We start from the raw sequence: 22,170 nt of genomic DNA on the forward strand, positions 1-22,170 counted from the left end.
CAACAGATCCTGATACTAATTATGAAAATCATCATTTCACATTCGGCGTTAATAACCTGAGCAAGTCATCATGTGGTGAAAATAATCATATTCTTATTGACAGTGGTGCGACGACACATATCGTAAAAGAAAGTGAAAAGTTCATAAAATTTAACAAGCTGTTCAACCCAGAGTCCTATACCATTCAACTAGCGGATGGGACAAAAGCTAAAAACATTGTTCAGGGACAAGGAGATGCTAAATTGTATTTCGAAGATCAGCAAGGTCAAAAAAGGGAAATTGTTTTAAAAGATGCGCTCTTAATCCCATCGTTTGATCAAAACATATTTTCTATTCCAGCTGCAACCAAAGCTGGTGCATTCGTTAATTTTTCAAAAGACAAAGGAGTCGTTCAGATGGATGGACATGCGTTTGATATTGAGAAAAGAAACAATCTATTCTACCTGAACATGTTGAAGAAAACAAAAATAAACAATCAGTCCCTCAATGTTTGGCACAGTATTTTAGGACATTCAAATGTGCGCGACATCATAAGTTTAGAAAACAAAGTTGATGGAATGAAAATCTCTGGAGATAAATCCCCAAACCTAGATTGTGAAACTTGCATTTTAGGTAAAATGTGTGATAATCGAAATAGACAACCTGATACCAGGGCAAAAAAGTTGCATTATCAACCTGTGAAGCTGAATACATGTCTCTTGTTTCAGCTATCCAAGAAGGAAAATATTTGACATCTTTTCTCAAAGAAATATCAGATCTAAATGAAAATCAATTCACTCTTTTCTGTGACAATCAAGGAGCTATTGCACTTGCTCAAAACCCAGTAAAGCACCAAAGATCAAAGCATATTGATATAAAATACCATTTCATTAGAAATGAGATATCTGAGAATAGATTGTCTGTTTATTACATACCAACAGATTCAAATGTTGCTGATGTTTTTACAAAACCTGCTTCTAAGGCCAAATTGCAAGAATTTAAAACTGCTATTATGGGGTAGATAACCCAATTGTTTTCATTTGCATAAAGAAAACTAAATGATTTAAATAACATGCATGATACTGTTAGTATCTACTATTAATTTACTTTTGTTTGATTTATCTCCTTTTTTCAAATATCCCATTTTTATTTTAGCTCTTTACTATCATTTATTCAAGATTTAAAGTAAAGTTGCAAATATACTTCATGATCACACTACTATTAATATTTTGATTCATGGTCACTCTGTGCATTTACTACTTATGTTAAATTTAAATATAATGTATTGTCTTAAAGTCCTTTTAGACATTAACACAAAAATTAACACAGTTTTGATTCAATGAAACTGTTGATATGCTTATTATTTGTATGACTAATTTCCAAATTTTTCAGTAAATAGGTATAGGTAGATATATTTTTTTTTATATTGCACAAGTAACAAGCACAGATGCCATTTTGCTAAGTTAGTATTTCTTGTAGGGTATATATATTGATGAATACCAATTATTTTGTTAAATGCTCACAATGCTGAGATCATGGGAGGGTGTTGAGTATGATCCCATCATTGATTAATTACCATGAATAATAGAGCGAATTTATCATTATACGAATATTTTGTTTATGTACCGATTAATAGATTCTACTTTCACTTCCTTTTTTTTGCCTTTTTCCTGTCCATGTTAGACAGATGAAAATCACCATGAGTTTTATTTAATAAACTCGAATTAAATCGTCACTTCTGTGTTATCATCTTTCATTGATTATTATTGGGCTGCCATAACATAACCTCAACATTTTCCTGTCAATATATGCAATGTTATTCTGTTTTGCTCAATAACCATGAGATGTTCCCCTTTCTTTTACTATAAATAAATAATTATGGCTCTCTTGTCAGATACGTTGTTCTGTTGGTGATTGTAGCGTCCACGTCTACCTCTCCACACGTTAAGGTCATAAGCGGCCTTTGCATCCATTGCGAGTTGCGAACGCACCTTGTGACATGAATTGGCGCTGCGAGCAGGATTTCTTATTGTGTGGTTTGGTGGTCTGACGTTATACATCAACAGACACCTTCGTTTCTGAGAAGTCAATGCCTCTTATTGTTGTGGGGATTTAGAGTCGCTTCCTGAACTGATGCATATCAGGGGGTTGGGCTGTCAGATCTAATTTCAGGCGCTACTTCTCATCATTTAACGACTATGTACTATCTGTAATGTAAAGTTATAGTTTGGGTGAGTGAAAGGATATCACGTAATTGTTCAGGCGTAACGAGGTTACACTGATGGTGTAGGGTACGCGCGGCGTATCGCTACTTATTGTTTCGTTCATAAAGCGAGTGAACCACGAACTATGAAAGGCCGGTGTGAAGGGCCTTAATACTTTAATTTGATTAAAGTCTAGATAATGTTGTTTTGATATAATGTTGTGGTCATCGCTTGATGTTTTAACTTTTTGAACTGACGAAGCGTCAGCTGTTATTACTGATTTTGCTATTGTTTGTTTGACAATAGGTATACTGGGTAGATTTTTATCTGCATTCAGCTGATCCTTCTCTTTTTATATTATTCAATCTATCGATTTTCTAAGTACGTTGCGATAAATATTTTGTCATTATGGATGTGGAACGATTGTTAAAATGTGGGGAAAAGTTGGGTTTACATGGCGACGAACTGAGAGTGTGGGTGGAAGAAAAGTTGGAACGGGACAGGGAGGAAAAGGAGAGAGAGAGGTGTGAGAAAGAGAAAGAGCGTGATGCAGTCGCAGAACAAACGAAACAACAAGCTCTTCTTGTTGAAAGGCAGCTGGAACTAGAGCGCCTAAAAATTGAAAATTCAGTGGTCCCGGTTCGAACCCCTTCCTCCACTGACAGTGAACCCTCGACTGGCAGTTGTGGGGCTAAAAGTCCTCGCCTGCCATATTTTGATGAATCGAAAGATCAGATAGATAGCTATCTACTCAGGTTTGAAAGATATGCAACCGTAAATCGATGGAGAGAAGAAGATTGGGCGATTCATTTGTCGGCGTTGCTTAGAGGCAATGCGTTGGACGTGTACACTCGCTTGGACGAGGTAGACGCTACCCAGTATGATAAGGTAAAGTGCGCGTTATTGAAACGCTACAATTTAACGGAAGACGGCTTCTTAGAGCGTTTCCGTAAAAGTAAACCAGAAATAGGAGAAAGGATGGGTCAGTTTCGAACCCGTATATCCACATATCTGGAAAAGTGGATAACTATGTCCGGCAAGGATAGAACAAATCCTGAGGACATCTTGGACTTGATTGTTAAAGAACAGCTCGTAAATGTTTGTAACAAGGAGCTGATGGTTTTCCTGAAGGAAAGAAAACCAAATACATCTATGGAAGTAGTCGACACTGTAGAGAAATATGTCGAAGCGCACGGGACTGCCGGCGCTTTCTCAAGAACTGTGTCATATCAGAATGACAAGGTTCCAAGCAAACAGCAAGATGGTCACAAACCTGTCATGAAACCAACTACTTCAGTAATTAGATGCCACAACTGTTTTAAAGTTGGACATTTGAAGAGGGATTGTAAGAACAGACCACAAATCTCTGCAATACAAAGAGACACGAAATGTGGATACTGTGGTCGTAGGTACCACTCCACGGAGCAGTGCTGGGAAAGAAAAAGGATGGAGAATACTGATAAGAAGACTTTTGGAGTAGCGGCTATGAATACTCCAGAACCGCTGCCATGTTGTAACAATGCACAACATCATGTTGCTAACAATGGTATCATGAACAACACTAACACTCAACGTCAAGCGCCGAGGGAAAATAAAGAATTTTGACAATTAATTACGGTGTCTGCAGCATGTTCGGGACACGCGATAGAGATGACAGGTATGCCGGTCGCCATTGGTTGGATAAATGGACAAAGAGTTAAAGTGTTGAGAGACAGCGGCAGTAGTTGTGTTGTGATTAGAAAAGGCCTTGTGAGTAGAGAAAAGAAAGAACAAGAAAAGAGAGTGAAGGTCAGTCTAGCTGATGGGAAGACTGTGAGTGCCCCACTAACTGAAGCGTGGCTTGATTGTCCATATTACAAGGGAAGAGTGACGGCTCTAGAAATGGCCTCACCTTTGTATGACGTAATTTTGGGAAATATACCAGGAGTCAAATGCCCAGGAACGCCAATAAAATATGACGATCACTCTGATTCAGTACAAGAGAATCTCATGAGAAATGATTGTGAGCACTCAGCTCAAGCAGCACAGACGAGGGCACAAAAAGAAAAGAGGATGAAACCATTGATCACTGCCCCCTCAGTGGAAACAGGTGTTAGTACAGCTGTTTTGAAAGAAAAACAGACCAGAGACGAGACATTGAAATGTGCGAGAGAGGCAGCAGTTACGAAAGAAGTGAAAAAGACTGGTGCCAATAATAAAAGTTGGTTTGATTATGAAAGAGGGTTCTAGTACGATATTTTCAATCACCAAAGATTGAACACGGTGACGTGATTAGACAAGTCATGGTCCCAAAAGATTTGCGAGAGACAGTGATGCGTTTAGCTCATGAGTCCATACTCTCTGGACATCTCGCTGCCAAGAAAACGACTGAGCGCATTCTCAGCAATTTCTACTGGCCCAACATTTGGGATGACGTCACCCGCTTCTGTAGATCGTGTGACCAATGTCAAAGGTCAACGGCAAGAGGAATGACCCCAAAAGTGCCTCTGACTGAAGTTCCGCTGATAGACGAACCATTTAGTCGAGTAGCGGTAGATTTGGTAGGACCAATTATTCCTGCATCAAATAGAGGAATCGCTACATGCTTACTGTGGTAGATTACTGCACACGGTACCCGGAAGCTGTAGCCTTGAAAAACATAGAAACCGCGACAGTTGCGGAAGGCCTCGTCGACATTTTCAGTAGGACGGGGATACCAAAAGAGATATTAAGTGACAGAGGTACACAGTTCACCTCAGATTTGATGAAAGAAGTCTGTAGACTACTGTCTGTGAAACAACTTACCACAAGTCCATATCACCCTCAGTGTAATGGGCTGGTGGAGAAGTTTAATGGCACTCTCAAAGGGATGCTTAAGAGATTGGCTACAGAGAGACCGTCAGATTGGGATCGATATCTCAATGCGGCCCTGTTTGCCTACCGTGAAGCACCACAGGAGTCCTTGGGCTTCTCCCCTTTTGAATTGTTGTTCGGTCGCCCAGTACGAGGCCCGATGACAATTCTCAGAGAGTTGTGGACGGAGTCTATTGAGGACGAAGAGGTAAAGACAACATACCAATATGTTGTAGACCTAAAAGAAGAACTTGAGACTACTATCCATATGGCCCATGAAAATTTAAAGAAGGCCCCAAAACGGCATAAGGCATATTTCGATAGAAAAGCCAAGATGCGCAACTTCAAAGAAGGTGACAAAGTGTTGTTGTTGCTCCCGACAAAGCACAACAAACTTGAATTGAAATGGCAAGGTCCATTTGAAGTTCAACGTGTAGTTGGACATAATAATTATGTAATACAGGCTGGTACTTCAAAGAAAACGTACCACGCAAATTTATTGAAACGGTACTATGACCGGACCACCGCGGACATAGACGGAAGTGGAATTCTTCAATGTGCCGTGGCAGCTGTTTTGGACGATGAAGATTACCATGGTAAATATCCAGTTGTTTACCTCAGTAGGAAACTGTTACCGAGAGAACAACGGTATTCAGTGATTGAAAAGAGTGTTTAGCTCTTGTGTGGGCTGTCAGAAGTTTGAACAGCTATCTTATGGGCAGAGAATTCATTGTGGAGACTGACCACGCTCCTTTGTTGTATCTCAACAAAGCCAAGTCAGAAAATGGTCGTCTGATGAGATGGTCACTGTTGCTCCACCAGTATCGTTTTCGGTTGATGTCTGTGAAAGGTTCGGACAATCATGGACCAGACTTTTTGTCTCGGCTGCCTTAGTGGTCAGGCATTTCTTAGTTTTGATCAAAATTTGGGATTTTTTTCCTCCAGTGGGGAGTGATGTAAAGAAATGCCTTCTAGGTAACAAAGGGAGATAGTTGTCCTACCCACCAAGGTCTCGGGTAGAATCAAACCCATATAATTAAATGATTTATGAGTGTAGGATGGGTGTTGGAATAGGGACTCCCTTGTTTTCGCCGTGGGTGGTGTAGACTATGAAGGCAATGAAAGAACGGAGGGTTATCATGTTCCATCAGTGTTAAAACACCCTCATCAATCTTATGCATCAACCGAGATACCGTTAGATACCCTGTCCTATGTTTCGGCTTGGGTCGATGTTCAACTGGCAGTCTGCGATTTGAGGTCGAAGAAGGAAGACCTGTACAGCCTGTGTGTTGGCTGGAATTCTGTTTGGCTATGTTGAAGCCACAGTGAAAAGGGCCCAAAGTGGCCAGTATTTTATGTCGCACCCGAATATGGGCTCTCAGGCGATATGTGTTGGGCCTGTGTGTTGGCCAGCATTGTGTTTTAGGCTGTAATGTAGCCGAAGTGGGCCTAATATGGCCAGTATTTTGTATATCGTACCCGGTTACGGGCTCTAAGCGATATTGTGTTTTTGTAATTTGTGCTCGGTGAAAATATATAAAATTTATAATATTGTTTTGATGTGCTGAGTAATCATCAAGTGATTAAGTGATTAATATCGTAAAATTATTTCACTTATCTTAAAGTTTAAAATAATATACAGTTTTATTGTTTTAGTGAATAATTAATTCATTGAGTTTAATTGTGTTGAAATTGAGAACGTGACCTCAGTTAAATGAATTATTTTTAAGCAAATACTAATTGATCACTTACGCTATCATTGTGTCTATGTTAATTTCATTTTTACTAATATATCTATATCTATCTTCTAATATAGTGAAGAGCTGACGGGGCTAGGATATAGCGCCCGGTAAATGCGTTTGCATCTTTGAACTTTGTAATTTTGTCGGGGCTAGGACATAGCGCCCGGTAAATGTGTTTTGAACCCTTTTGAACAATATAATTTTTGAGAAATATGAACAAAATACAATGTAACGTTTGTAAAGATGAGGAAGTAACACTCGATCTATGTGTTTTATTAGGAACAATTTTGGATTTGAACAGGCTGGAACACCGCACCCTGTGTGAACAATTTTGTTGATTAATTTTATTCTCCTTTCGGAATATGAACAGTTTATTTTGACCCTATATGTAATTAATAATTTCATTATTAGTGGGAATTAATGGAACGGTTGGAATCTGGGTGAAGTATAGTTTATTTTGGTTAAAACTTACATGAATTTTATATTGCATTACTACTTTTTACTTGTATGTACTTTTGATTTTTCCTGTCAATATATGCAATGTTATTCTGTTTTGCTCAATGACCATGAGATGTTCCCCTTTCTTTTACTATAAATAAATAATTATGGCTCTCTTGTCAGATACGTTGTTCTGTTGGTGATTGTAGCGTCCACGTCTACCTCTCCACACGTTAAGGTCATAAGCGGCCTTTGCATCCATTGCGAGTTGCGAACGCACCTTGTGACATTATTATTATTATTATTATTATTATTATTATTATTATTATTATTATTATTATTATTATTATTATTATTATTATTATTATTATTATTATTATTATTATTATTATTGTACGCATTGATGGTATTACGATTGTTGTATTTTTGTGTGGTGTATCAGTTTATTTTTGGTTCCATTTACCTTTTTTTCTTTTTCTTTTTTCCACTTTCATGTATGTTGGCATCAAATTGTTGATTTATTGGCCAAAGCCTAAGATTGAATAAACTCTCTCTCTCTCTCTCTCTCTCTCTCTCTCTCTCTCTCTCTCTCTCTCTCTCTCTCTCAATTTAAAGGTCTCGACCTTTAATTAATTCTTATGAGTTTGGATTGGGGGAGGGAAGGGGGGGGGGGGGGGGGGAAACAGATCGAGCTGACTTCCAGTTAGCGATTGGGAAATTTAAGAAGTTCAATGCCCTGTACGCTTGGTGTAATTGAGTGGCTCAACGTTACATCGACTCGTCTTGTCACAAAAGTCATACAAAGATGTGAATGAGTACCTGACTAAAGGCAGTAGGATTCAATAGTCGTAACGTCACTTCCTTCCTAATGACGTACGGTAACTTAGTAACACTGGCTCTAAACTATCGGAACAATGGCGGACGCCCGTATGAAATATTTCTCCGGCGAGCATTAAAGCGTATCCAGAGGGGAAAAAAACATAAATTTGATCATGTTTTGACTTATACACATTCTGATCAGAAGACATATGAAAAGTTCTAGCCAGCATGAAGAATAAATAGTAATGATTTTCTTTGTTTAGAACCAAGATGGCCGCCGTTGTCGGGCGGCGTGACATCAGACTATTGAATCCTGTTACGGGTTCTATGAGTGAGACTACAAAAAGGACACCTAACAGGCGACTAAGATTGTTGGACATGGAAGTATGGGCTCGTTGTTGTAGTGGAAATCTCAAAATATGACTCAAACTTCTGTCCATTACAACAATATTAAACTAGGCCCATAAGTGGGTTCGGATATCAGACCTGCATATATGTACACGTCGTGCCAGACGTTGGATTGAACGATTGTTCACATTTCTCCACAGAGTACTTAGGCTTGTGCAGCTTACGATGTCTCGCTGGGGATAATTCATATCTTTCAGTTATTTATTTATTAATTGTTTATTTATTTATTTATTTATTTATTTATTTATTTATTTATTTCGCAACACGGTGTTTATCTCAGTCCTTTGCCCCTGATATGCCTCAAGACCCCCCCCCCCCCCCCCCCCCACCACCACCACCACCACCAACGTCAAGGCGGTGATCCCTTAGGGTGTCATCAATCGGTGAAATATCATTGGCTCGTATTATAATAGGAACAAGCAAAGACGCTTTTACATAGCGCAATATTCACCAAACGTGCTCAAGGCGATATACAAACAATAAATGGTCCCTGACCAACAGCAGCACGCACCATAAAGAACGAGACATGACGCCTGTTAGGCGATATGACATTTTCCCCCGACAGAGACAACGCTGTTAAGGGCCAGGTACTCATTTTACACCTGAGTATTGTGATAGAATGTGAGGAAAGAGCATTTTCCAAGGACTCAACTATGCGCCGACAGAGGCTCGAACCCGGGACCTTCCGATCTGAAAGCGAGTGTCATACCATAAGATCACATAGCCACACAATCGGTGAAAATACATCACTGGCTCGTATCATAATAATAGGAACAAAGAATAAAGGAAGTGTTAGAATATGTGATCCAATCTATCATCGTCATCTTGTGTCTTTCATCGTTGCTTTAAATTAAAAAAAAAAAAAATTCGAATCAGTTTATTGACGAAATCTTCTTCTTTAAATTCCAGACCAACTGGAAGACCCAACAATGTCTCGATTACTTCCCTTTCTGGCAGCCATCACCGTGGGCCTGTTGATGGTGGGTGTGGTGGCCGGGGCCTATTTCTGGCATCAAAGGAAAAGGTACGTGGTTGGGTGTTGTGGCAGGCACTCGGGATGACAGGGCTCACTTATCGCTTTCATTAATCAAATTGCCCTTTTGCTTTGATGTTTGTTTTGTTTTGTTTTTGTTATTTTGTTTTGTTTGGGTTTTTTTTTTTTTTTACTCCTTTTTTTGTATATTTTTTTCTGGTATGGTGTGTGTGTGTGCGTGTGTGTGTGTGTGTGTGTGTGTGTGTGTTTCTTTCACGTATGTCTTTTTCTTTACTTAAAAAAAAAATGAATGTGACATGCATACCACACAGGTATTTCTCTTATTTTTAATGCCTTTATGTCTGCATTGACGGAAAATTAGATTCCAGTTTCACGTGCCAAGTTACTATAATTTTTCCAACGAACTATTTTTTAAAATAGCTGTAAAAGACAACAATGCATTTTTTAGCTATGAAGACAGGATAGATCAACATGGTGATAAAACAATAAATAGATAAGATAAAATTTCCTTTATTCATCCCATGGGGGTGTGGTGGGGAGGGGGGGATTTGTCTTTGGGGTCTATTCCAAAGGAAGACTGGAATAACCCAGGCGTTAGCCGAAGTGCAGCGCCGCAAATTGAGTTAGGGCTAAGTGACTTGCTCAAGGCCACACGGCGGGTATTCGAACTCGGTACCTTTCGGGTACGAAGCAAATATCGTTCCCGCTGAGCCATGCTTCCCCCTACACGTGTTGTAAGTCTCGTCTTGTCACATAAGTCAAGTGATTTTAAGTGTGGTCACTGGCTGGATGGGTGAACGTGTTTAAAATTTTGGCCAGAAAACTCGTCTTCCAAATATCGATCGATTTATAGGTGCTCTTCTTGTACAACACTACTACAATGTCGATCGCTGCCTATACCATGTCCTTATTCACACATAAATAAAGAGGGGCAATATACAATTCCTTGTCCAAATGCACAAAGATGTAGTCAGTTTCTTTTGATAGTCACTAATCCAATCACTGACCACACTCAATCTCGCTTAATTTGTGCGAGTCAAGGCACCATACCCTTGAGTAACTGGTATAACCATAATAGTTATCATATGTAAAGTTTTACTGTTGGATCATGTTAACAATTTATGAAATGTTTCTTGAGTAAACACGTTTCTGTGTTTCATTGATTTTGCTCACGTTTTCATCTGTGCTCTATTTACAGGCGAAAATTTTCCTTCACAGCCAAATATATCAAACAGCCGTCCCCAACAAAAGACTATTGCTCTCCTAATTTCTACATGACCCCCAGCGTTACCGTGGAAACCCAGCTATCCCTTTGTGCCTTAGTGGACGACAACTTCCGTATCCAACCCTACAGCATCTACAATGAGGAGGCGTGGCCTTATAGTGTCATGGACATCTCGTTAAATCTCTCCAACACGCGATCTGCAGTAGAATCGTCTGTCTACGAGACATTGTCTTCCTCGGGTCATCGAAATCAAAGTGAAATTCTCCTACAGCCCGACATGTTGGAAGATCACGAACAGGAACCCTTCTATCCATCAACACAAACACTTTACAGAGACTCCATAAGCTCAACACCTACTCATACTCCCAGAGAGAATGACAGCGGAGTAAAAGGTAGATCGATCGATTTTACATTTCAAAAGCGTAGAGATAGTCAAAAACGCTCTAGAGACAATCAAAAACGCACACTTCACCCGTGTCAAACCCATATGCTACTCGAAACTAATTCCAACTCACCTTACGTACAAATTCAAAGTCTCCACGATTTTCCAGACTCGTCCAACGACGAATGTCATTCACAGGAACAACTCCACCATACTGAAACACCAGCGAAACGTAAAGGTGTTGTGGTTGGAGCGATGAAGAAGTGTAAGGACGCGGGGAACAAAGTCATCGCCAAATTGCCTTGGAAAAATGGCATCAAATGCTCGAACCGGCCTATATCATCATCATCATCGCCGTCGTCTAATCGGAGGTTGGACAGGCCAATCCGTGCCCTAAGACAGTCATTGAAAGGACTTCGTGGTTCCATTTCCCATCGACGTCTCCATCACACATCCCCACACAAATCCAGCAATCAAAACAGTCCAATGGTCCTGCCTTCACCATAACCCATGGAAGTATCCAACACACACACACACACACACACACTGACACACACACACAAATCCAGCGATCAGAACAGCCCAATGTCTTCACCATAACCCATCCACACAAACCCACACAACATAAAACCAGATCAAAACAAAAACAATCAGAACAGCCCAATGGTCCTGCCTTCACCATAACCCATCGATGTCTCCATCACACACCCACACACATCCAGCAGTCAGGACAGTCTAATGGTCCTCCTTCACCATAACCCATGAAAGTATCCAACACAGACACCCACACAAATCCAGCAATCAGAACAGTCCAATGGTCCTATCCTCACCATAATCCATGAAAGTATCCAACACACATCCACATAAAACCAGCAATCAGAACAATATAATTGTCCTGCCTTCACCATAAACCTGTCGATGTCTCCATCACACACCTCATCATAAAACCAGCAATCAGAACAGCCCAATGGCCCTGCCTTCACCATCACCCAATAACGTTTCCATCACACATCTCCGTACAAAACCAGCATTCAAAACAATCCAATGGTCATGAATTCACCATATCCCAATAACGTTCCCATCACACACCTCCGTACACAACCAGCAATCAAAACAGTCCAATGGTCCTGCCTTCACCATAACCCATAGACACCTCCATCACACATCCACACAAATCCAACAATCAGAACATCCTTCACCATACCACAATAACGTTCCTATTACACCTCCGTACAAAACCAACAATCAGAACAGTCTAATAGGGTTCAACAGTCGTGACGTCACTTCCCTCGTAATGGCGCATAGTTACCGATTCTCAACTATCGGAACAATGGCGGACGCCATTATCTCCATCACCGCCCTTATGAAATACTTATCCAAGAGCATAAATGTGTATCCAGAGGAGAAAATCATTATAAATCTTATCATTTGACTTTTATACATTCTGATAACATGACATGTCAAAAAGGTCTAGCCAGCATGAAAAATAAAAAATAGCGATTTTCTTTGTATAGAACCAAGCTGCTTGTTGCTGGGCCCATGTGACATCAGACTATTGAATCCTATTACTGCATTTTAATTTATTTTTTTAAATCATATAAATAAATAAATTATAATGTAAATCGCACACCACACATAATACTTACCTCTACTGTTTTGGGACAGAGAACTCGCGTATTATTTTTTCAGTTTTTCCTTTTCATTAAAAGATAATTCAACCATATTACTCTCACTTTAACCTGGATAAAAACCGTGATATAGAAATCCAATGGCCATTTCAGTTCAATAAATCAAATTGTTAATCCTATAATATTGCCGTGTCGTTGTCTGCCTTTCGGTATTAATCGTTTGTTGGGTTTTGTTTTTTTTTGTTGTTTTTTTTATGGGGGGGGGGGGGGGGGGGGAGGAGAGGTTCGTTTGTTTTTCATTTTTTTCTGTTTGCTTTTGAATTGTTTTGTATTGGTTTTGTTGTTATTTTTTGGTTTGTTTATTTTTTGTCTTCTTTTTTTTTTCCTTTTTAAAGTTGTTTTAATAAATTGTGTTGTATGACTGTTTTAGTTTCTTTTCTTTTCTTTCTCCCCCCCCCCCCCCTTTCTTTTTTTTTTTTTTCATTTATCTGTATTCCTTTGTGTTATTAAAGAGGAAATTGTGCTCATTACAAGAACTGGAGAGGAAACAAGTGTCAAGACCATTGTAACAATTGCAGTAGGGGAAGTGGGGCGGAATAACAATGGAGTAATAATTGATGGCCGACTGTCCAAGGTTGACAGGTCTGGTGAAACCTAACACACACACACACACACACACACACACACACACACAGAGAGAGAGAGAGAGAGAGAGAGAGAGAGAGAGAGAGAGAGAAATATTAAAGGGATTGATAGAGGGGAGGAAGAGAAAGGAGAGAAAGAGGGAGTGAGAGACATGAGAGAGAGAGATAGCGAACGAATGTGTGTGTGTGTGTGTGTGTGTGTGAGAGAGAGAGAGAGAGAGAGAGATATGAAAGGGACTGGTAAAGAGAGGGGTGGAAGAGAGATAGATGAAGAGGGGTGGGGGAGAGATGGAGACAGAGGAGGTGAGAGAAAAGAGAGAAAGGGGGAGTGAGAGACATGAGAGAGAGAGAGAGAATAAGATAGGGAGAGAGAGAGAGGTAGATAGATAGAGAACTAGCATGTGTGTGTGTGTGTGTGTGTGAGAGAGAGAGAGAGAGAGAGAGAGAGAGAGAGAGAGAGACATTACAGGTTTGAAATAGATACAATAACGATTTATCCAAGACTTCCGGTTCCAGACATGATTGTGTCCGTGGTTTTGACATGTCATTTGATTTCATTCTGTTGCGGCTATGTGGTCTAGTGGTGTGACACTCGCTTTCGGATCGGAAGGTCCTGGGTTCGAGCCTCGCGCTCGGCGCATAGTCGAGTCCTTGGAAAAGGCTCTTTACTCACATTCTATCACCGTACTCAGGTGTAAAATGAGTACCTGGCCATTAACAGCGTTGTCTTTGTCCGAAAAATTGTAATGTCGCCTAACAGGCAGCATGTCCCATCTCCTACATGTTAAGTGTTGCTGTTGGCCAGGGACCCCTTGTAAAGAGCTTTGAGCACATTTAGTGGATATTGCGCTATATAAAGCTCAATTTAAAAAATAATAATTGTGTGACTTGACGATTTATGTCGGATGTACCGATAGGTGAAATGGACTGATAAGTGTGGCCCAGTGATGAAGACTTTGTTTTGTTTTTAAGGGTTTTACGGCGCTTGCAACACATTTAGGTTATATCAACGCCAGTAAAAAAGAAGAAAATGGGATAGCAGAAAGTTCTAGAATTACAAATAAAGCACCCAAGAAAAAGTAAGACATAGGGGAACTGGGAACAAATAGCGATCAGATGTAGATTCCAAGAGCACACTATCAAAGTACTTAGTTTGAGACCACCTATACGTCTCATCCGGACACAAGCACAAAATCCAACAAAGAGAAATACACTCAAATGCTTACATTATAAATTCAAAATAACAAATATAATAATAATAATAATAATAATAATAATAATAATAATAATAATACATAACAGAGAAATGATTTACAAGGAAAAAAATATCACCTCCCAAAACAATAACTATGCATTTCACTCCCAGCTAGGACTCCGGCCAGGGCCTGGACAAAACCAAGTAATCTCATTCCAAGACAAAGACAGAAAGGTTGTTGGAAAACAGATATAAGGGGAAGAAGACACGGTAAGTACCTCCCTGCCCACTGTGGAGGTAGGGAACCCTACCCAGGATGAAGACTTTAATGAGAAAATAAACAGTGGAGACTGCCTACTTGAACATTTTAAAATTCGTAATTTTTAGGAAATAGAAATAGTGCCTACTATAGTTAACGTTAACAATCAACATTTTACCTCACAATGATTATTTTTTTTTGTTTGTTTGTTGCTTTAGGTCTCTTCCAACACAATTGAGGTTATATGAGAGACCGCTGAAACAAAAAAAACAAGCAATCTAACAAAAATAGTACAAATGTAAATCAAAATCATAACCTAAAGATATCATAAGCTAAATTATAAATAACCAAGAACAAACAGGCAGAAGATTTACAGAAAAAAAAAAATATCCCCTGTCAAAAATACAATCACAAACCAAAGAAGCAGGATAGGCTAGTAAAGAGAAGAAGAAACGACATCACTATCGGATCGTACACCCATGCGAACATCATAGGTATATGATTCAAGGGTGATGCTCCCATCCAACCACCCGCTCACAATGATTAAATAACATGTCTGAATCCTTAATATTATGTACTCTGGCATCCATTATCATTTTCGATACGTTTTAATAACTTAGAAATACTCGAGAAGTTATGAAATTGGAGATGAAATTTGGTAATTTTACGTAGTGTTAGGCAGGTCTGTATATGTAAAACCAAAAAATAAGACAGTGCATATCAGAGAGATGATTTACAAGACAAAAAATATCATCTTCCAAAACGATACATTTCACTGTTTCCCTTCCAGCCGGGGCCAGGACAAAACCAAGTAATCTCATTCACAGACAAAGGCAGAAAGCAAGTAGGAAAACAGATATATAGGGATATAAGATACAGTAAGTGCCTCCCTGCCCACTATGGGAGGTAAGGAACGTCACCCAGAAAGAAGGGTGCATGACAAAAGAGGAGTAGAAGAAACATAAAGATTTGACCAAAACAATAACTAATACATTCCACTGTTCCCCTCTCAGCCAAGGACTCCGACCAAGGTCAGGACAAAACCAAGCAATCTCACTCCAAGACAAAGACAGAGACAGAGAGCAATTGGTAAACAGATAAGAGGGGATAGAAGACACAGCAAGTACCTCCCTGCCCACTATCATCATGGGCAGTCAATCCAGAACTCGTAGTCATGGGAGGTCGTTGTTTGTTTTGTTTTTTGTTTTTAAGGGTTTTACGGCGCTTGCAACACATTTAGGTTATATCAGCGCCAGTAAAAAGGAAGAAAATGGGAAAGTAAAAAGTTCTAGAATTACAATTAAAACACCCAAGAAAAAGTAAGACATAGGGGAACTGGGAACAAATAGGGATCAGATGTAGATTCCAAGAGCACACCACCAATGAACCTAGTTTGAGATCACCTATAAGTCTCATCCAGACACAAGCACAAAATCCAACAAAGAAGAATACACTCAAAGGCTTGCATTATACATTGAAAATAACAAATATAATAACATATAACAGAGAGATGATTTACAAGGAAAGAAATATCATCTCCCAAAACAATGACTATGCATTTGACTGTTTCCCTCCCAGCTAGGACTCCGGCCAGGGCCAGGACAAAACCAAGTAATCTCATGCCAAGACAAAGACAGAAAGCATGTTGGAAAACAGATATAAGGGGATAAAAGACACAGTATGTACCTCCCTGCCCACTATGGGAGGTCAGGATCCCCACCCAGGGAGGTCGTTGTGTTAGTGTTAATAAATTACCCATACCGAGATCAAGGGACCAGAAGAGTGGTACGCATTCCCCTCAAAATTCTAAAAAGTTAAAAAACAAATAACAAGAAGCCAAAGAAGACAAGGTATTCTCTATAGTTTATTAATGGAGAAACACTGCAAAGCCTTGCCGTGTCGCATGTCCGATACTTCACACCATGAATAACACACACACAAAAAATAGATAATTATGTTTATTTAAAAAAAAAAAAAAGAGGCAAAAACAGGACCTAGTCGTATCATCATAGGGCACCAACATTGTCAAGCTTAACGCCACTAGCTTGTATTTCTATACATTTAAATTACACAACAAGCATCTGGGAATTCTTTATACAAAACAGCAACTTTAAGAGCACAATGATTAATTTAATAATATCTTAATGACTCTTCAGTCAAGAGTACTTTCACCATCACCAAAAGATAGTGAACAGTAAGATATATTCAAGGTGTGTGTTTTTAAAAATTTTTATAACAACATTATTTTTCCCTGATATTGATAACAGTGGTTGTACTATTTATTAATACTGTTCACTTTCTTTTGGTTGTGACGTAATATTTTGGGTAGAGAGAGGTTTTACGTTACAGTTACAGTGGAATCCTGTTAAAGTCAACACTGCTGAACCAGAAAGACTATTTGTCTTTAAAACCAAAGTTAACTTAATCCATGATTAATGGAACACTCTTAGATAAAACAGAAAAATTGCGACCAACATAAAGTGTTGACTTTAAGCAATAGTTGGTTTAAGAGTGTTGACTTTATACGGATAACACTGTATATCTCACTAGTTACACACTGATCAGTGGATAACACTGTAGACCTCAATGGTTACACACTGATCACAATCATTTGTGAACCCTTTCAAACAGATTTAAAAGCTATGTCAATGAATATAGAATAAAATCAATACATGATAAATATTAAAAGCTAAAGAGTCTGGTCTTACAGTGTTAGTCTCTTTCTTCTCATTTGATTCAACTCATGTGATATGTCGACTGAAGAAATATTTTAAATGTTATTTATAAATTGAATGTTTAATAAAAAAAAATTACTAAGTATATAAAGCGATAATATTAAATTCAATATTAAAAACCTCCAAAATGAATTGGGGATAATATTTATACAAATACACAGACAAAAGATAACGGATCTATATATATCATAAAATGTTCCCATCCTTTTGACTAAGTTCTATGTTAAAGCAGGTGGAGCAATGAAATTTTAATACACAAGTGATAACTCATAATTTTAACATACTGTGTTAATTAGAGAAAGAATATCTTTCAGGTTGGATGGGGCGCAATGCACAACTACATTAACTATCTTGGTGGTTTTTTTTTGTTTGTTTGTTGCTTTAGGTCTCTTCCAACACAATTGAGGTTATATGAGAGACCGCTGAAACAAAAAAACAAGCAATCTAACAAAAATAGTACAAATGTAAATCAAAATCATAACCTAAAGATATCATAAGCTAAATTATAAATAACCAAGAACAAACAGGCAGAAGATTTACAGAAAAAAAAATATCCCCTGTCAAAAATACAATCACAAACCAAAGAAGCAGGATAGGCTAGTAAAGAGAAGAAGCAAAGACATCACTATCGGATCGTACACCCATGCGAACATCATAGGTATATGATTCAAGGGTGATGCTCCCATCCAACCACCCGCCTATCTTGGTGGTTTCCCCATCTACCATAACTGCTATTCTAATTGGGATGGATGACGGTTATATTTCTAGACAAACGCTTATTTTGAATTAATAGAGTTGTAATACAGGGGTATAAATCAATCAACCATAAAAATTACCTCAAGATAACGACAAGTATAACAATATCAAGAAAATAAGCAAAATAAAAAATGTCAAAAATGTTACAGTTGCCAAAGTTAGCTTCCTAACTTAAAGCATTCATTCATTTTCTATTTACTCTTGAACACATAAAACTATTTTTTTACAATATCTATTTTAATCATGAAAACATTCAAAGGCAGCAAAAGAAACTATGAAAAAAAAAACAAAATGGTAAAATAATTCATTTTTTTAAAAGACAGAAAAGAAAAAAGAGGAAACATAGGAAAACCCTTCCAACCAGCACATGGCATCATTATATTACACGAGTTTCAATTAAAATTAATGACAATGGTGATTATCACGATTTATTTTTTTACATTTAATGGAGCATGGGAATCTGTTTGAATCATTATGGATTAAGTATACAACATGAAAACAATTGCTGTGCATTAGAAAAAAACACAGTTTTAAATAAATTTTGGTCACAAACATCGATTGATTGAGATGACTCCAATATGTCAAAAGTCTCAAACTTTACTTTTTCAGCACTGAGGCTATATTCTCATTTTTTCCGTCACAAAATGGCTGACACCTGATTGAGGCAGCATGAAAAAGAATAACAAGCTAAGACAAAGCAACATTCGAATTCAGCACAAAATATCGATTAAAATATCCCCCCCCCCCCCTAGGGCCAATTGAATGTTCTGATGAAAGAAAAGATACCATTGGTTAAATTTATAGGACTTTTGTAGAAAGTAGGATTGGATTACATTATTGTTTTTGCCTTTCAAGACCAGCCATTGGCCAGTAGAACAGATTCTGCTCTGGCAGCACAGTGTGGCCAATGGTGCTGAAAGAGTTAACGTGTTCTTCAGAGCCATGGAGCCTGAGTTTATCCCAGTTTCTATAGCTTAAGACAGACAATAGGCAATCCTAATCACAACTGTGTGACAGGGGAGGGGGAGGGGGAGGGGGGTCAGAAAAAAAATCTCAACTGTACCCAGGATCAATCACAGTAGGTAGCATGCGTGAAGTGAGTGCTCTACCAAGCTATCGGATCCCCCCAAAATCTAAGGTGTTTTGTTCAATCCCAGTTTTCAGACTTTTTGTATTGACCTTGGGAGTCATTTTAATCACTCCATGTCTTACGTAAAATATTTCTGGCTAAAATAAGAGAGACAGGAAAAAAAATTGTGTCTAGTACGTGTAAATTAGTCCTTCAGAGCCATTTGGCCCGTGGAGCCGCAGTTTATCCCGGTTTCTATAGTGTGAAACGGACAAAAGCAATTGCTTGCTACTCTTTGGATAGGACGCTAGTCTATCGTAAAGTACTATTCACCAGATCTAACAGAGCCAGCTACCCAATCAAGGCTGGGTGGGGGATCAGAAAAAAAAAATCTCAACTGCACCTGGGATAGATCTCGTTCCCTTTAATTGTAAATTGAGTGCTTTACCAACTGAGCTCTCGGGACCCCCAGTGCATGCAAAGCCAACATTTAAAATTTTACAGTATCAAGACATTCAAAATTCTTGGTAATATCTTTTTAAAAAATAAAAGCAATACAATACATAGGACATTTTACAGTACATTTGGATATGAACTGATTCAGTCGAGCAATGCTTAAGCTGTTTATATACAATATAACACGACAACTAAATCAACTAACATCTCACTATGGACAACAGTAATTCATTCAAATAAGACAAAACTTTTTAATATTTTTATACAGATTTGATAATAATGTCAACGAAAGACGATTGTCATTCAATGAGGCTCATTCGCTCTAAGACATAATTTAAACAATAATGGCCTAAAAAAATATAACCCTATGTCATTTTTTGACTTGTATCACAAATGGCTATTTGACCACCAGGAATTCTGGAACGGTCAATTTAAATGGAATCCTTTTTCTCGGGTGGCTGCCAGCAGACGCTCTCTTAGGATTTCTTCTGAGGAGTATTCAGGCAACTTGAGGTAATGGACACAGGTGTTGACTGATGGGAAACTGCCGTCTGTACCGTCCACCTGTCGAGTCAATGAAAATATACAAGGAGTCAAGACATTGGGAAGAAAATGTGTGGTGATCTGGCAAGGTCCGTCAGATGTCGGAAAAATTTGAATCCCATATTATTTCATATTTCAAAAGAGGCACAATCTCTGGACAAAAAGCAGTCTGAATTTTGTAATTATCTCTATTAGGGCCGAAGTGATTCACATTTGCAGGAAGGGGGTCCAAAAAACTTTTAAGCGGAGGAAATCGCTTTTAAAGATAAGGCATTCATATTCATTACACTTCCCTTCAATAGACCTCAGAAGAAAATTTATTGCATTTTGATTGATTGGCAATACAAAGCTACAGAATGGTTCTGGGATGTCCCTATTTATTAAAAAGGTAACACAAACCGTCAGCATTTATATTAAAATTAACTCTTAAAATTCAACTTTATAATCATCTCACATATGTAGTCCTTCAGAGCCTTAAGGTCCATGGACACAGACTTGATCCTGATTTCTTGGCACCTTTTGGATAGGATGCTTATAAATCATAGGATACTTTCAACTAGATTATACAGATCTAGTTACCCAATCACTGCTGGATCGACAAAGGGATCAGAAAGAATCCTCCACCGCTCCAAAAATCAGTGGTCCCTTTGCTAGATAGCAAGACCTCTAAGTCAAATCATTAGAAGGTCATAACAAAAACAGATGATAATGGTAGAATGGTTCAAGAGATCATATGCAATAGGTCTATGTTGGACAAAAGCTTGAAAACACCCAGATATCGAGAATACCCCTTAAATCCAAGGACATTACATACATACAACAGTCAGTAAGCTCCAAAGACTCTGAGCCCACTAGAATGACAGATTATCTCCAACTCACCTTTCGTACGACAGTCAGCCTCGGATGCAGATTGGCAAGTCCACCTGGTGGTAGAGAGGAGCAGCCAGTGGTAAACTGTAAGAAGGCTTTGCGCTCGTCAGCAGACAGGTGGGTTAACACATTCACTAGGCGTACAAAGCCAGGACTGGGGAGAAGAGAAAACCATTGATGTTGATATATTGATTTGAATTATTATCCAAAATAGGAAGAAAAAAATGTTTTATTTTACCATAGAAAAAGAAGCATACTGTGGAATCATGTGGTCTAGTGTTATGACACTCGCCTTCAGCTCGGAAGGTCCTGGGTTTGAGTCCTGCTCTGAGCGGCGCATAGTGAGTCCTCTGAAAAGGCTATTGACTCACATTCTCTCACTTTTACACTGTATTTGAAATTATAAATATCTTTATCTGAAATCTTCTGAAGAGTAATACCAAGCTAGATTATAGCAGGAATATACTTATTTACAGAAACCACTGTTAATAACCCACAAAATGTTAACTTCAAAATGTTCCTCCACTTTTTGAACTACATTTCAAAACAGTCCTCCAATTTTTTTATTGACTAAGCTCCCTCCAACGATTTATGATAAAATTATAAAGCTTCAACTTTTTAAAAGCACAATTAAACATGGTACAGAACAAAAATATAACTTTGCAGGTGCCAAAACAAACACAATTAAACATGGTACATACCAAACTACAACTAAACAGCTGCCAAAACAAATCCAATGAGAGTAAAACTTCTGTTTACCTTTCTCTGGTGTAACCCAGCTTGGGTTCTGTGTAGTTGAGAATATCTTCTTGAGTCCAGCTGGGAGCCTGGTCTCCACAAAGGATACTTCCCAGCTCTGATGGGCTGAATGTGTGCAGTTTGGCCATGGGGAACACACGGTTAAACCCGTCTGAAAAAGTCATGATGGGTTGCTATTACTAATTCGATTTCATTCTAAGAGCAATGATTCCGACTTTCTGTAAGTTTTCGGC

The 22,170-nt window shown here is 38.6% G+C and overlaps 2 protein-coding genes across 12 annotated transcripts in view; one reads left to right on the forward strand and one right to left on the reverse strand.

The window, feature by feature from the left end:
* The window catches only part of LOC144963314 (uncharacterized), a 78,413-nt gene extending 65,580 nt beyond the window's left edge, over positions 1-12,833 (forward strand). For all 9 annotated transcript variants that reach the window (XM_078897230.1, XM_078897237.1, XM_078897232.1 and 6 more), the window contains 2 exons: positions 9,332-9,446; positions 10,615-12,833. In XM_078897230.1, the coding sequence (XP_078753356.1) occupies positions 9,332-9,446; positions 10,615-11,530 (1,031 nt within the window). In that variant the 3' untranslated portion in view covers positions 11,531-12,833. The remainder of the gene's footprint in view (positions 1-9,331; positions 9,447-10,614) is intronic.
* A 3,760-nt stretch (positions 12,834-16,593) lies between these two features.
* LOC144963315 (E3 ubiquitin-protein ligase HECTD1-like) overlaps positions 16,594-22,170 on the reverse strand; it is a 56,128-nt gene continuing 50,551 nt past the window's right edge. For 2 of the 3 annotated variants that reach the window (XR_013643611.1, XR_013643610.1), the window contains 4 exons: positions 21,938-22,088; positions 21,188-21,332; positions 18,183-20,329; positions 16,594-17,830 (listed from right to left, as the gene is read on the reverse strand). Coding sequence is in view for 1 of the 3 variants with exons in the window: in XM_078897240.1 (XP_078753366.1) it covers positions 20,192-20,329; positions 21,188-21,332; positions 21,938-22,088 (434 nt within the window). In the remaining 2 variants the exon portion in view is untranslated. Of the gene's footprint in view, positions 20,330-21,187; positions 21,333-21,937; positions 22,089-22,170 lie in introns of all 3 variants that reach the window. The other variant, XM_078897240.1, reaches the window with a different exon arrangement.

Source organism: Berghia stephanieae, chromosome 1 (genome assembly GCF_034508935.2).
Source record: "Berghia stephanieae isolate SIO BIC M18660-M18661 chromosome 1, UCSD_Bste_1.3, whole genome shotgun sequence".
NCBI lineage: Eukaryota > Metazoa > Mollusca > Gastropoda > Nudibranchia > Aeolidiidae > Berghia > Berghia stephanieae.